General features: G+C 37.6%; 1 protein-coding gene across 1 annotated transcript in view; it reads left to right on the top strand.

The window, feature by feature from the left end:
• The window catches only part of LOC107670038 (thrombospondin type-1 domain-containing protein 7A-like), a 109,581-nt gene that overhangs the window by 39,435 nt on the left and 56,374 nt on the right, over positions 1 to 13,772 (top strand). Inside the window, exons 2-3 of the mRNA XM_016462511.1 lie at positions 7,450 to 8,386; positions 13,052 to 13,300. Coding sequence (XP_016317997.1) covers positions 7,450 to 8,386; positions 13,052 to 13,300 — 1,186 coding nt within the window. The remainder of the gene's footprint in view (positions 1 to 7,449; positions 8,387 to 13,051; positions 13,301 to 13,772) is intronic.

Here is a 13,772-nt window from a genome sequence, read left to right as displayed (position 1 = left end):
ATATACACTCTCGTTTAGATCATCAGAAGACTAATTCATAGATACTAAACATGGTAGGGTTACATATATGTAGGATGACAGGAATGAGTGTTTCCTTCACAAGCCTGCATAAAACAGTATAAAATCTCAAAGACAACATACACGATGACCTGAAGGATATGTGTGTTCATTCAAAGAAAGGTTTTCCTATGGATTAATTAGTAGAAAAGTCAATTTCTACTGTGCATTGTGCCTCTTGCTATGGAACATGCAGTGATTTTCCCTACTCACATTCCATCAGGTCGTAAATGGCTCTGGTCTTAGCAAAGGTGTCGGGGTTGCCATGGTAACCAGTGGCCTGTGGTCATTCGCAGACATCCTGGCGCCCAGTCTATTGGGTGAGGGGTCTGTGACGACTTGTTAATCTAATGAATAACTGATTTGTTAAATCAAATGAAAAATTGTGTTTTTGATTGGTCCAGACGCTACACCACAGTGCAGTTGATGATGCTTAAAAGAGCGTATTCACAACCGTTTGTCATGCATTCATGGGCTTTCACAGGCTCTAAGCAATGTTTCACAACATCCTAAATGAAGCGTGTAATATCTCTTACTAATAGCAAAGCACCTACCGCTCAGTGAACTTTTATGAAAGATACATGAGTCATTTTAGATTCCTAGTATCGCTTCTTTTACTTTAACTGAACAAAAAGCCTCAGAATAAGGGTTTTTAAATAGACATCATCCATACATCTCACCTCTTCTCTCTTATTTTCCATGAAGGAGACTAGCTTAAATTCAAGATTTAGTTTCATCAATAGTTCAGCTTTTTACCTTTAAACCCTTTTCCCTCTCCAAAGTGTGGGAGAGCTTGACCGAGCTCAGTGCGGTCTGAACTGAGAACAGTTACTCATTTTGACAGGAACGTCCTTGAACCGGACAGCTACAGATACACAAACACTTAAGAGCTTACATCATTTATTGAATGAATATTCCTTTTCATAAAGTAAATGTTTTGTCATATTTGAGCTTTTTGGGGTTGGTTGTAAAGCATTTTGTTTCGGAATAGGTGAACAGATAAAAGCAGACAGATAAAGCAGCAGGGTTGCAGTGGTTATATGGCATTTCATGATTAATCAAACCCTGAGAATTTTGATTTCGACAGCTGAAGATGGAGGAGTCTATGAACATCCCTGTAGGAAAGAAAAATCACAGATGAGATATGTCCCTCGTACAGTAATGATTTGGATTTTTGCTTGAGTCATCCAAATTTTTGGACTTCCTCTTTAGAAAAATATTCTATTAATCTAGATTTTCAGAAGAGATGTCAACAAAGTCTCTCTCTGTGCTCAGATTTGCCAAGATAATGCTAGAAATCAAATGGTTTTTTTTTTCATGGTGCAACTTGATGTAGTCAGATGGTATATATTTTTGAATAAAGTTAGTTACCACATGTTTTATAGCTCTATACCCTTACTATCTGTAAAAAATTTTGTTTTTTTTCTAAGGAATTTTAGGATAAATGTGGGACTAAACTGAGACCTATACAAGACCTATACAACAGTGAGAACTCGAATAAGTCTCCTGAGATAACAAAGAGCAACTTCTGAGCAATAAAACTTTTCCTCTGGGTCACCCTGTGACACAACATATCCTTGAAGGAGAGCAATGTGAGTTTGAGAATATTACTCTTCTTCTATTTCTTCTACTTACTTTAGCATCACATTGTTAGCAAAAATCAGTGACATCCTTGTGACTGACATTGTATCACTCTACAACATAAAAAATGCTCTATAACCAGCTATCATTCAACCTGGAAAAGGAATACAGGCAAATCTAGAAGTCTGTGTAAAGGGATTTGTGGCCAATAGACTCAGCAGCAAGCTTTGGAAAAGGCTTAGTGTGTCTACTGTGATCAAAAAGAGATTCGACATGAATAAGAAAAAGGGATAAAATATTTTATGACTCCTATATGGTTGTCTCGGGTGTAGCAGATGCCTTCATATTAAATGTGTAGGTGAGAGTGTGAGCTGTTCATGATATTATTAGTTATCAGCACAACTTCAATATTTCTCTGTGGGTAATAGATAAAACCAGACTGTCCTCATTCGACAGTGATTCTCACCGCTGACTGAGTCTGATAAAAGACTGCAGAGAATTATATTTTTTTTCCCCTTTGACAGCAAATATCATACAATTTAATGGTGTAATCGTAGTAATCGTACCGATCTAAACAATAGTCAGTGGTTGAAATGTGTGACCTTTTCCTGGACTTCTTCATCATGTTCATCATGTGAGTGTCTGGAATGCTCCCATTTTCTAAAGCCTCTGTATCCAGCCAAGCTGGTATGGAGCAACATTTCCCGCTGTTTTACATTTCCCTGGTAAATGCCAGGTTTAGCTGGCCCACGTGGCACCACAGGAAGTACCAAATTGTGGATGGGGAGAGGATGCAAAAGATAAATTATTTTACATACGAGCAGTCGCCCTCCCTCCATCTCTCTTTTTTCTATTCTTCTCAGTCTTCTCATCCTCAGACAGTTAAAGCTGACTACTGTACCTAAACATATCTGTGAAAAACACATCTCATAACCTTCAACAATCACTTGCTTCTCTTCACTGAACTAATGAAGGCCTTTGAGAATTTGTGTTTGATTAAAAATGAAAAACTAAATTAATTGTATAATGGATTTCTTGTACTCATGGGAGAATATTTGAGCTAAATGTAATTGCTTTTAAAAAGCTTCCTTTGATTTATTATATCAAGAGTTCCATAACTGTTTTGCCATTGATGTACAGTCATTCCATCATTATAAAAAAAAAAAAGATCAGGTTTTATTTTTTGATGACTGGTTGATTATCCATCCATTATCTATCCTGTTTTCAGCTACCAATAGGGGTGCACGATTAAGCGAAATTAAATCGCAAAGGCGATAAATCGCGATTCGACAGAAGCTGCAATTGTCATGCATATCTTTCAGTGAAGCACGGTTCTGTGATCAGCAGTAAATCTCCATCCGAAGGCCAGAGGGCGCTCTCGCGCGGAAACTCCAAATACGCCTTGCAGAAGAAACCCATGAAATGCCTATAACAGTTGCTGAATAAACAGAAAATTTAACTGCTTTGTTTAATTCAACGTGACTAATAAACACACGACTATGACAATATATGGTTTATCTGAGTTTCTCTTATTATAATTTTATTATAATAAAGTATATAATAATGCAATGCTAATCGAATGCTAATAGCCTTTATCACTGCTTAGAATACTATGAAATATGTTGCGTGCCTTATTCTGATCATCTCACAGAAGGATTTATTTCAAACACTCGACTGATGTTATGAAGTGAGTTTTTTGTGTAAAAACATGTTATTAAATGTGGTATTTTCACGTGCTTTCAAATGGAGCAGCATTTACTACACAGAGCTGTAGTTCCCTGACAAGCTACGCAAACAGGTTGCATACTTGCAGAACGATTTCTTTGATTTCATAATCGCGCGATTATGAACGCAATTTTGCATAGCTTGTCAGTGAACTACGGCTCTGTGTAGTAAATGCTGCTCCATCTGAAAGCACATGCTGGAGATTTACTACTAATCACAGAACTGGCTTTACTGACAAGATACGCATGACAATCACATTCGATTAATCGTGCAGCCCTAGCTACCAAATATATATATCTACATATATAAACTGTCATGTCTACAGTTTTTCATTAGAAAGTCACTGAATCATTCTTTCAACTTATTTGTCTCAAACTGATTCATTCAGGAACAAAACACGTATTTATGAGTGAGTCATTGAATCATTACTCAACTGATTTGTTCAAAAATACTGATTTATTCAGGAACAAAACATGTCTTTATGAGTGAGTCACTGAATCATTCATTCAACTGATTCGATCAAAAACAGATTCATACAAGAATGAAACATTTCTTTCCGAGTGAATTACTGAATTACTGACTCACTCGATTAGGTCAAAAACAGATTCATTCAAGAACAAAATGTCTTAATGAGTGAGTCACTGAATTATTCATGAAGCCTATTCATTCAGTACACAGATTAATCAGTCAATTAATTCTGCATTCATTGGCTTTCTTTTAATTGTAAAAAAGCAATGTCATACTCCCAATTGCTCTGTTGGTCTGGATATCAGCATGGCTGTAATTATCTGTAGCAATCAATATTCAAAACAACAACGTTCTAGCTCGCAAGTCTCTAAATTGCTTAATGAATTTTCAGAAATTGAGTTTAAGTGAAAACAATGTTTACATCTGTTAACGGCCAGTTCGTGTGCCATATGTGTGTATATTTGGGCCATGTTTGTGTGATAAGAGATAATAAAAATCAGTGAGTGGCAGGTGGATGAGCAGACAGGGAAATTGATGAGCTCTTTTACTGATGCCCTGCGGCTGTAGATCTAACAGCTGGAGCAACAGCCTATAAACAAAGAAGTCTTATCTACCATAAACCTCTCTCCTTCTCCTTCTTTTATCCGTTTTCTGCCATCTTCTTTCTCTTACTCATTCCCACATTCCTGCCTTTTCATCTCTTCTGACCTTTCTAAAATTTGCGGGCATGACTCTATCGTGCTCCTGTGATGTGCCGCCCAGTCCTGCATAGTGTTTTGCTGTCGTCTCCCTGGTGTCCCCTGGCCTGTAGATGACCACATCACCCTGTGACATGCTCATAAATTATTCTGAGCACCTGCAGCTGCAGGCGTTGTGAATGAAGAAGCTCTTGCTGGCTCTCTCTGGGGAGCTCCATTACAAACACATGCAGTTGTTTGTGAGATAGAGCTCTAGTTAAAGAATATTCCAGATTCAATACAACAGTCTTTGTGGCTTAATGTAAAATAAGAAGAGGAAGAATTTCAAGTCATTTCTTGTTTAAAAAAAAAAAAAAAATCTGAGCTACAATGAGGTACTTATAATAGAAGTGAAGAGGGGCAAAGTTTTGGAGGATTTAAAAGCAGAACTATGAAGATTATATTTTAATAAAATAACTTAAAATAATTTTTATATGAAAATTATATCTGAGCTGTATAACTGTTGATACTATAATTTTACAGTCTTGTTTTAGAGTGTATCAATGTCATGGCAACAGAGTTGTAAAATCGTATAGAACTTTTTTAGTTCTAAAAACTGATTTTTTTCTTACACTAAAATAATGATAACACATATAGTATGTCTTATGACTATACTATTGAAACAATGAGTATTTACTTTTTTGAACAGGCTCCTTTGCATTGTAAGTGCTTCACTGTAATTTAGATTTATGTTTTTTTTTTTAAGAAAAGGAGGGAAGTGTGGAAATTAATTTTTGGGGTATTTAACAGTACCACAAATGCTATTGATTGAGTTTTAAGTTGTACTTAACCCACAAGGTTATGTTTTGACTGTGTAATGCAGACATGTTCACCTGTGTGGAATTTTAATCTTCCTCTTGCTCTCAAAATCAAATTGTTCTTGATTTCCCCAGAAAATTGGAGTTTACAGTGGCTAACCATGTGACAAACTGCTTGTGGAATAAGTCGGAAATTACTTGCCGCTAGTTTTTTTATTAAATCAGAATGTTGTATTGGGAAAAATACTACATGTGAGTGCATGGAGCATATGAATATCATTTTCTGGTGTTTGAGGTCATTCGGTTTGTGGTGGCTCTGTCTGTTGTATCCAAAGCAGTTTCTTGTGGTTGGTATCGATCTGTATTGACCTGGTCCTTGTGGTTGCAGCTGTAGGCTAATTTAGCCCGCTGCTTCTTCCGTTGACATTTCCATCGGCCTGTCTTGTCCTTATCGAGTGGAGTCATAAAGTAGGTCTTCAAATGGCCTTAATTTCTATTAAATAAATCACCCCTTGGCCCAGGCACTTTATAAAACAGGTACCAGAGCGCATAATGAACCACTGTAGTCAGAGAGAGAAGATTCTTTCGAGAAGATCTCTGCCGTGCTTCACAATCAAATGAAATGACCTCAGGTGATGGTTATGGAATATCATGAGAATGAGAAATATGAGAATAGAGATGCAATATAACACTTCATCACTTGGTATAAAATGCTTTTTTCCTTCATGACCTCAGTAAATAGTCAAACTGAATTTCAGTTCATCTGTCAGCTGGCTTTGATTTACTGCTTTAGACTGTGTGCTTACGTCTCTAGTGCTCTGTAGAGACTGAAAAATTGGAAGATGCAGAGGGAATGGGGTTTAAGGGTGTTACTTTAGCTTAGAATAGCCCATCCTCATGAGACAAAACAAAAATATTACTATTAGACCAATGATTCATCAAGGATAGATCGCCCAGAAGTGAAAATTCTGTCATTTTTTACTCACCCTCATCTCATTCAAAATCTCTTTGACTTTCTTTCTTCTTACTCCTTTCTTTGTCCAAAACTACACTGGACCCCACTGACTTTCATTGTATGGACAAAACAGTTAAAACATGTTTCATAAATATCTTGTTTTGTGTTCTACGGAAGAAAGTAAATCATACAACTTGAGGGTGAGTAAATGATGACATAATGTTAATTTTTAGATGAACTATCCTATTAATAGTGAGCTGCTACTCAACAAAGTCTGGGGGACTGGCAGTGGCAGATGTTGGAAGTAGTCAGATTTTATGTAGTAAGTTATTAAATTAAATATGTCACAATTTCATATGCATTTGAGCGCTTGAATTGGTCCCTCAAGTAACTGTGTAAAACTCAATGTTCTATTGAAAATATAATTGTAATTATTTTTGGCCTTTCTGGGAATGGATCATTTTTGTGGCACTTTTTGTAATTTGTAACTGTATTACTTCTCTAGGTACCAATATTGTACCTTTAAGACAGTGTATTGTTTAAATTTGTTTTGATACTCATTTAAGAGAACAGATATCCTGATCAATACATTACATTTATTTATTCTTGTTTTTAATGTTAAATTATTTATTTATTTTATTAAGTATTTTTATTTTTATGAACATAGCCATATTTAATGAAACATCATTAAATAGAATCTCAGCTTAATATAATTAATATTCATGAGCTTTTGCCTTTTTGTCATGTCAAAACCAGCATGTGTGGGAAGCACCAATTTTTAAAACAACATGACGGCCTCTTTCTTTCTTCTCCCTGTACTCTGTGACCCTCTCCACAAAGATGTCTCTGGCACGCTGTGAAATCCATCAGTAAAATCAGCTTGTCTTCACTACCACACCTCCCTAGAGTGTTTTGAATTATGGAGTCCCTGGGAATACAGGAATATTGATTGAGACAATGGGCATTTGACTCCTCCTGGCTGCTCATGTCCTGTTTTTAACTCTATTTAAAGTCTTAAGTGCATGTAGGCTGCAGACATTAATTATGACCTGTACAGGAAGTGAAACCGGATGCGATCAGGATATTGAGCATGAGCGCAAATCAAGACTGACATCTGTTCATGAGGCTTTTATTGAATTGTTCTCTTTTGTCTCCGTCTCTCTTTTAGGGCCATGGGGTAGGTGCATGGGCAGCGAGTGTGGTCCGGGGGGAAGTCAAAGCCGAGCGGTGTGGTGTGCCCATTCCGAGGGCTGGACCACGTTACACACCAACTGCCAGCAGTCGGAGCGACCCAGCAACCAACAGAGCTGCTTCCGGGTGTGCGATTGGCACAAAGAGCTGTACGACTGGCAGCTAGGGGCCTGGAACCAGTGCGTGCCGGTGTCTATGCGCAGTGTGGGCGTGCCAAGGCCAGCGGTGTGCACTCGGGGCGAAGAGGGCATCCAGACGCGGGAAGTGGGCTGCTTGCACAAATCGGATGGCATTCCCGCAGAAGATGCCATCTGCGAGTACTTTGAGCCCAAGCCACGGTTAGAGCAGGCCTGCCTTATCCCGTGCCCACGTGACTGCGTAGTGTCCGAATTCTCCCCATGGACGTCCTGCTCTAAGAGTTGTGGGATGGGTCTGCAGAACCGCTTGCGATGGGTTCTAGCCCCGCCCCTTTTTGGCGGTTCGGCTTGCCCCAACCTCACAGAGTTCCACACCTGCCAGCCGGGCCCCTGCGAGGGTGAGGAGAGCCTGCACAGCCTGAGGGTGGGACCTTGGGGCCCCTGCATGGCTTCACCTATACGACAGACCCGAGAAGCCAGAGAGCCCAAACCTGAACGGAAAGCAAAGCGAGATCGGCAGGCCAGGCAAGAACGCCAGGGCAAGCGTCGCAGGAACAAAGAGAAAAAGGAGGTGAAGGAAAACAAAGGAGAACGTGTGAAGGATAGGGTCAGGGTGAAGGGAAGGATGAGGGACCCTGAGACCCAAGAGCTCATCAAAAAGAAGAGGACGAGGAATCGTCAGAACCGCCAGGGGTTGAAATTCTGTGACCTGCAGGTGGGCTACCAGACCAGGGAGGTGACGTGTGTTCACCGAAGTGGAAACACAGTGGCGCTCAGGTCAGCCTCTTCTTCTTTATCTTTCATGCATGATTTGGTTATGAAATTGTTATTCTTTCAGAGGCATCTTTCTGTGTGTAAAACAGTGATTTGCTTGGGTTTGTTAATATATTTTTTGAATGTAGTAGAAGCTATTGCAATCAACAGTTTATCTGGAGTGTTTTTTTTTTCTTCTATCAATGCCAGTTAGATGTTTGGATCTAAGGCTTGGTAATGATACAGCTTTTCCAATTCGATTCCAATTCTCCAGCTCTGAAAACATTTACATTTTATTCAATTCTGATTCAGTAGTCAGCTAATGTTGTAAGATATGCAAGGACTTTTTTAATTTAATAAATTACAAAAATCTTCATTTAAAAAAAAAAAAAACTTTCTTTCAAAATAATGATAATAAAATTTGTCTTTTTTAAAATATGAAAAATGTATATACTACCATTTGAAAGTTTGAGGTGATTAAGATGTATTATTGTTTTTAAAATAAGTCTCTTTTTCACACAGGCTGCATTTATTTGATAAAAAAAATACAGTGAAAACTGTAATATTGTGAAATATTAAAACAATTTTAAAACAATTCTAGTTTAATGTATAATTCATTCATGTGATGGCAAAGCTGAAATTTCAGCAGCCTTTACGCCAGTCTTCAGTGTCACATGATCCTTCAGAAATCATTCTAATATGCTGATTTGGTGCTCAAGAATTTTATTATTATTCTTATTATTATTAATGTTTAAAACAGGATTCTTAGAAGAGTTTTATAAAACAGCATTTATTTGAAGTAGAAATTATAATTTACATTATAAATTAATGGTAGACTTTAATGTGTTTTTGCTGAATAAAAGTATTTTTTTGCTGAATGGAGAGTATTTCTCTCCAAAATAAAAATAAAAATCTTACTGACCCCAAACTTTTGAACAGTAGTGTACATGTATATCTATTAAAAATAAGTCAATTATTAAAATTAACAGAGCTGTCCACACTACTGCGAGATGAGTGTGGTAATTAATCACAAAATCAATATTTGTACCCAACCCTAACAGAAAGATGTCAACACAGGAAAGAGAACTGAGATCATTGAGCCATTTCATGGGCAGTTTAAGGGAGAACATAAATACAGACTTTACTGACCTTATCAACTTAGTCATCATATGTCAATACTGCCTCCTTCCCACCTCCAATGTTTCTGCTGTTCTCTCCTTGCAGTGTGAAAACTGGTCAGTCTTCTGTTCCTGTGTGTGAGAGAGAAAGTATTAGAGAGCAGAGAGGCAACAGTAATGTCTGTTTTAGACCACAGGGATATGACCAGTCTGCTTTTACCAGCAAATATACTCCATGACATAAGCTGTCCTTCAGTGCAATATGCTCTTTCTCACTCACACACACACACACACACACACACACACACACACACACACACACACACACACAAGACAAAAAACAGACTTCATTCAAAGCACAAGACGCCACCGCACATGTATACTTAATGTCTAACTCATGCGTTCAAGTTGTTTGTTGATATTTTATTCTCCACATTACAGCTTTAGCAAAGTTAACAAGGTGCTTCACAGAAAAACATGTAGTAGCTTATAGATCCTGAGGGCTATTAATATTAACTTGAGGCATGTTTTCAAATGTATTCTTAGTTTTTATGTATTTATGCATGTTCTTTGTAGACTACACTGCATGTTAACAATCCGAACTGCAATGCTAATTTAATCTGGTCCCTGTGCTATAATAACTGACATTTTAAACAGTTCTTGCAGTGGAGTTTCCCTCGAGGAAGTTTCTGAGAGTCTGTCAGTAATAGACTGACTAGAGAGAGAAATCTCATTTATGGAGCCATGCTCTCATATCAATATTATGACCCAAGCCCATTGCCTTCCCATCATTCCATCACCTATTAGTAACTGCCTGCCCAGAATGTAATTGCGTAATTCTAACCCAAAGATTTAATGGTCATCTTCCTTCAGAAATGTCCCTCATCATTTTCCTATAAATTTTCAGCTATACCAGTAAGTAGTTTTATGCAACTGTCCGATAATATGGCCTTTTATTGCCAAGTGGTTTTCCATTACATGTTTGCTCAGCCTGTCATTAAGAGTGTCTTTCATTGAAGTTTCATTAACACATTTGATTCGAAAAGCATGTTATGCTCGCATATCTCCAACGCATGTCCTCATTCTGTCTCACATGATGGAACTTTTAATCTGCTTTAGTTGAAGAGGTATTGTCAAGTGAAATGGGAATATCACTACGAGCAACTTTCAGAGTGAATTTCAGCAAGCAACAGACCCATCAACACCCACTTTGATTGTGTTTTTGTGAAGAGGCTTTCAGAAGCAAAAAAAAATGTCTGTCATGTTCACCGTAGGTTCCCCTTCTAGAGCCAGAATGGGGACGTGTCATATCTGCCTGTATTTGTTGTTATATGGGATTAGCACAGGAAGATGGAGAGAGATGTGCACTGTCCCAGGCAGATCAGTACATTAGAGCTACTCATTGACTTCACAGATGGCTGAAATCCCTAAAGAGGCTTAGCTGATTCTGATGACTGTGTTAATGCAGCAGCCTGCCCTGGATCAAATGTATGGAATGGCAAGGTCAGAAACAAGAAAGCATCAAAATCAGACCTCGCAGTGCAGTAAATGCCAGTCAAACCAAATTAATAGTTACTTGATTATGCTTGTAACTTGTGCTCTGGAAAAATGTTTCTTTATGGGCACAGTGTCATTTTCAAATATCTCAAATTATGTATTGGTTTTAAAGGGATAGTTCACACAAAAATGAAAATTACCCCATGATTTACTCATCCTCAAGCCATGCTATGTGTTTATGACTTTATTCTTTCAGACGATTACAATTGGAGTTACACTAGATATGTTCTGGCTCTTCCAAGTTTTATAATGGCAGTGAATGGTGGTCGAGATTTTGAAGCCCAAAAAAGTGCATCCATCCATCATAAAATACTCCACACAGTGAATGCAGATGCACAGAGGAGAGAGCAAAAAAAAAAAAACCCAGTTACAAATTAGAAGTACAAAACGAGGATTTGTAAAGGAAAATGTTGGAAGATTTCCATATAAGCCAAGAGGAGAGTGGTTTTCCTTAGCTGTAAACAAAACTTGGTTCTCGCGAGACTAGCATATTCTCACCAAGGCTTATGCTACACCTATGTCCTACATCATCCACTGAAATGCCACTCCCTCGTGAACACTTATATGACAGTTAGTGGAAGCTAGAGATTTTGGTTTCTAAAGAAGGAAAAATTGAAATCGCATCATATGACCCCTTTAAATATGGATATTTTCTTACTCAAACACACTTCACTTCAAAAGACCTTTATTAAGCGTCATATGGAATAATTTTTATAATGGATGGATGCACTTTTTTGGGCTTCGAAATTTCTACCTCCATTCACTGCCATTGTAAAGCATGGAAGAGACAGGAATTGTTTTAATATAACTCTGATTGTATTCGTCTGAAAGAAGAAAGTCATACACATCTAGGATGGCTTCAGGGTGAGTGAATCATGGGGTAATTTTCATTTTTGGGTGAATTGTCCCTTTAATGCCAGTCTGAGGTGGAAGTGACGGTGGTGTAAATGACACTTTACAAGCCTGTATGAATCCTGAATACACATAATTAAACAAAATTTAACACTTTTTGGAGAAATTGGAGCAAACTTGATTGGAAATGACCAAATGCAACTTTGGATTAAAAACATATTAATTGTTCTTGATTGTATTGGAAAGTACATCACAATTGAGGCACAGTCATAATACAGAATGTGTAAAATGTGTCATGTGTAAAAAAAAATACATAATTGTTTATTTGCATTTTCAATTATTTAAAGATTAATTTTCATGTTACTTTCAAAGTCGTGTCGAAGACAATGTAACCTATGCCATCTATACATAAAACGTGTTTAAAAAGTAGGACAAATTTTTATGTGGCACAAACGTGTCCTACGTTGAATAAACACGCTGCAGTGGCACTTAAATAAATATAAACCTTGCAATAGATACTTAAATGTGTAGTTAAGTCACACACAGATATATGTACAGGAATGGCCTCTGCCTGGATTTAATTCAACAGCCTTTGACAGCAACGACGTGATCTGTGAACCAACCACGCCTCATCTGACTGATTAAGACAAATGAAATCTTGCTTACATGTCATGTAGGAGCTCTAGTGAGGACCACAGTCTCAATCATAACAACCCCCAAAGCCAAGCTGTCGTTTGATGCCTCTTAATTAAAATTCATGAAAATCATAGTTTGATACATATCTAAATTGAATCACAATCTGTAGTGACTGCAGTGAGATAGAAATTAAAAAAACTGGTGAGATGCAAGGTCAGAGTGTAAGCAGCATTAAGATGGTTATCTTTATTATTATATATTTACAAAATTATATACAGTAATTGGATGGGATTGGTTGAACACAGCTTGGTCAGGCTTGAGATGATAATTTCTCTTTCTTTTCTAACATTACTATTACTTAAGATAATTTACAAGTAATAGCATCCCTTTCTTGTGGTGTTTAGAAATAACAATGTTGATGTTCATTCCGATGTCTCAAAAGTGCAAGCAAGATGTTTCTGCAGCATTGTTATAATAAATGTTGGATTAATTGATCCATAACCGACTTTATTCTGTGTCCCTACAGCCAGTGTAACCAGCAGACACTTCCTGTGACATATCAAGCATGTGTCATCCCAAAGGACTGTGAAGTGACCGAGTGGTCGGACTGGTCTGCCTGCTCAAAGGAGTGCTATGATCTGAATGGGCGTAAGGGACAGCGGACACGCACACGTCAGGTGAAGCAGTTCCCGGTGGGTGTAGGAGCCGAGTGTCCTGAGCTGGAGGAGAGTGAACCGTGTTATCCTCAAGGAGAAGGAATCCCGCCATGTATAGTGTAAGTGCAGCATCCATTCTGCTTTGGTGCTTGGATCATGACATTTATATTATTTCTAATATGAAGCATTTACTGTATGTGACGTCCATACTTGATCTGATGCATCTAAAGATGCAGTTTGTTAAGTCAAGTCAAGTCAAGTTACTGTTATTTACATAGCGCTTTTTACAATGCAGATTGTAAAAAGTAACTGAAAAGATTATGATGAAAAGATTATCAGTTAATATAAAAATTTTCGGGGTGATATATGTGTATATGTATATGTATAAATGTGTATATATATATATATGTCCTCGTGAGTATATGAGACTTTAAACACACACACACAAAGTAATTTTTTAATTTTTTTTTTTTTTAATAATAGGCCTGCAATTTTCCGTAATATCTCTCTCTGTATGCACGTCATCTGTTGACGGTTTTTAGATAGCATGAATGTGTTAAAACACAGATGGAGGAGTGAAGGGGGGAAGAT

Source organism: Sinocyclocheilus anshuiensis, unplaced genomic scaffold (genome assembly GCF_001515605.1).
Source record: "Sinocyclocheilus anshuiensis isolate Anshui unplaced genomic scaffold, SAMN03320099.WGS_v1.1 scaffold253, whole genome shotgun sequence".
NCBI classification, from domain to species: Eukaryota; Metazoa; Chordata; class Actinopteri; order Cypriniformes; family Cyprinidae; genus Sinocyclocheilus; species Sinocyclocheilus anshuiensis.
The sequence above is the reverse complement of the archived record's forward strand: the minus strand, read 5'-3'. Positions and strand labels throughout refer to the sequence as shown.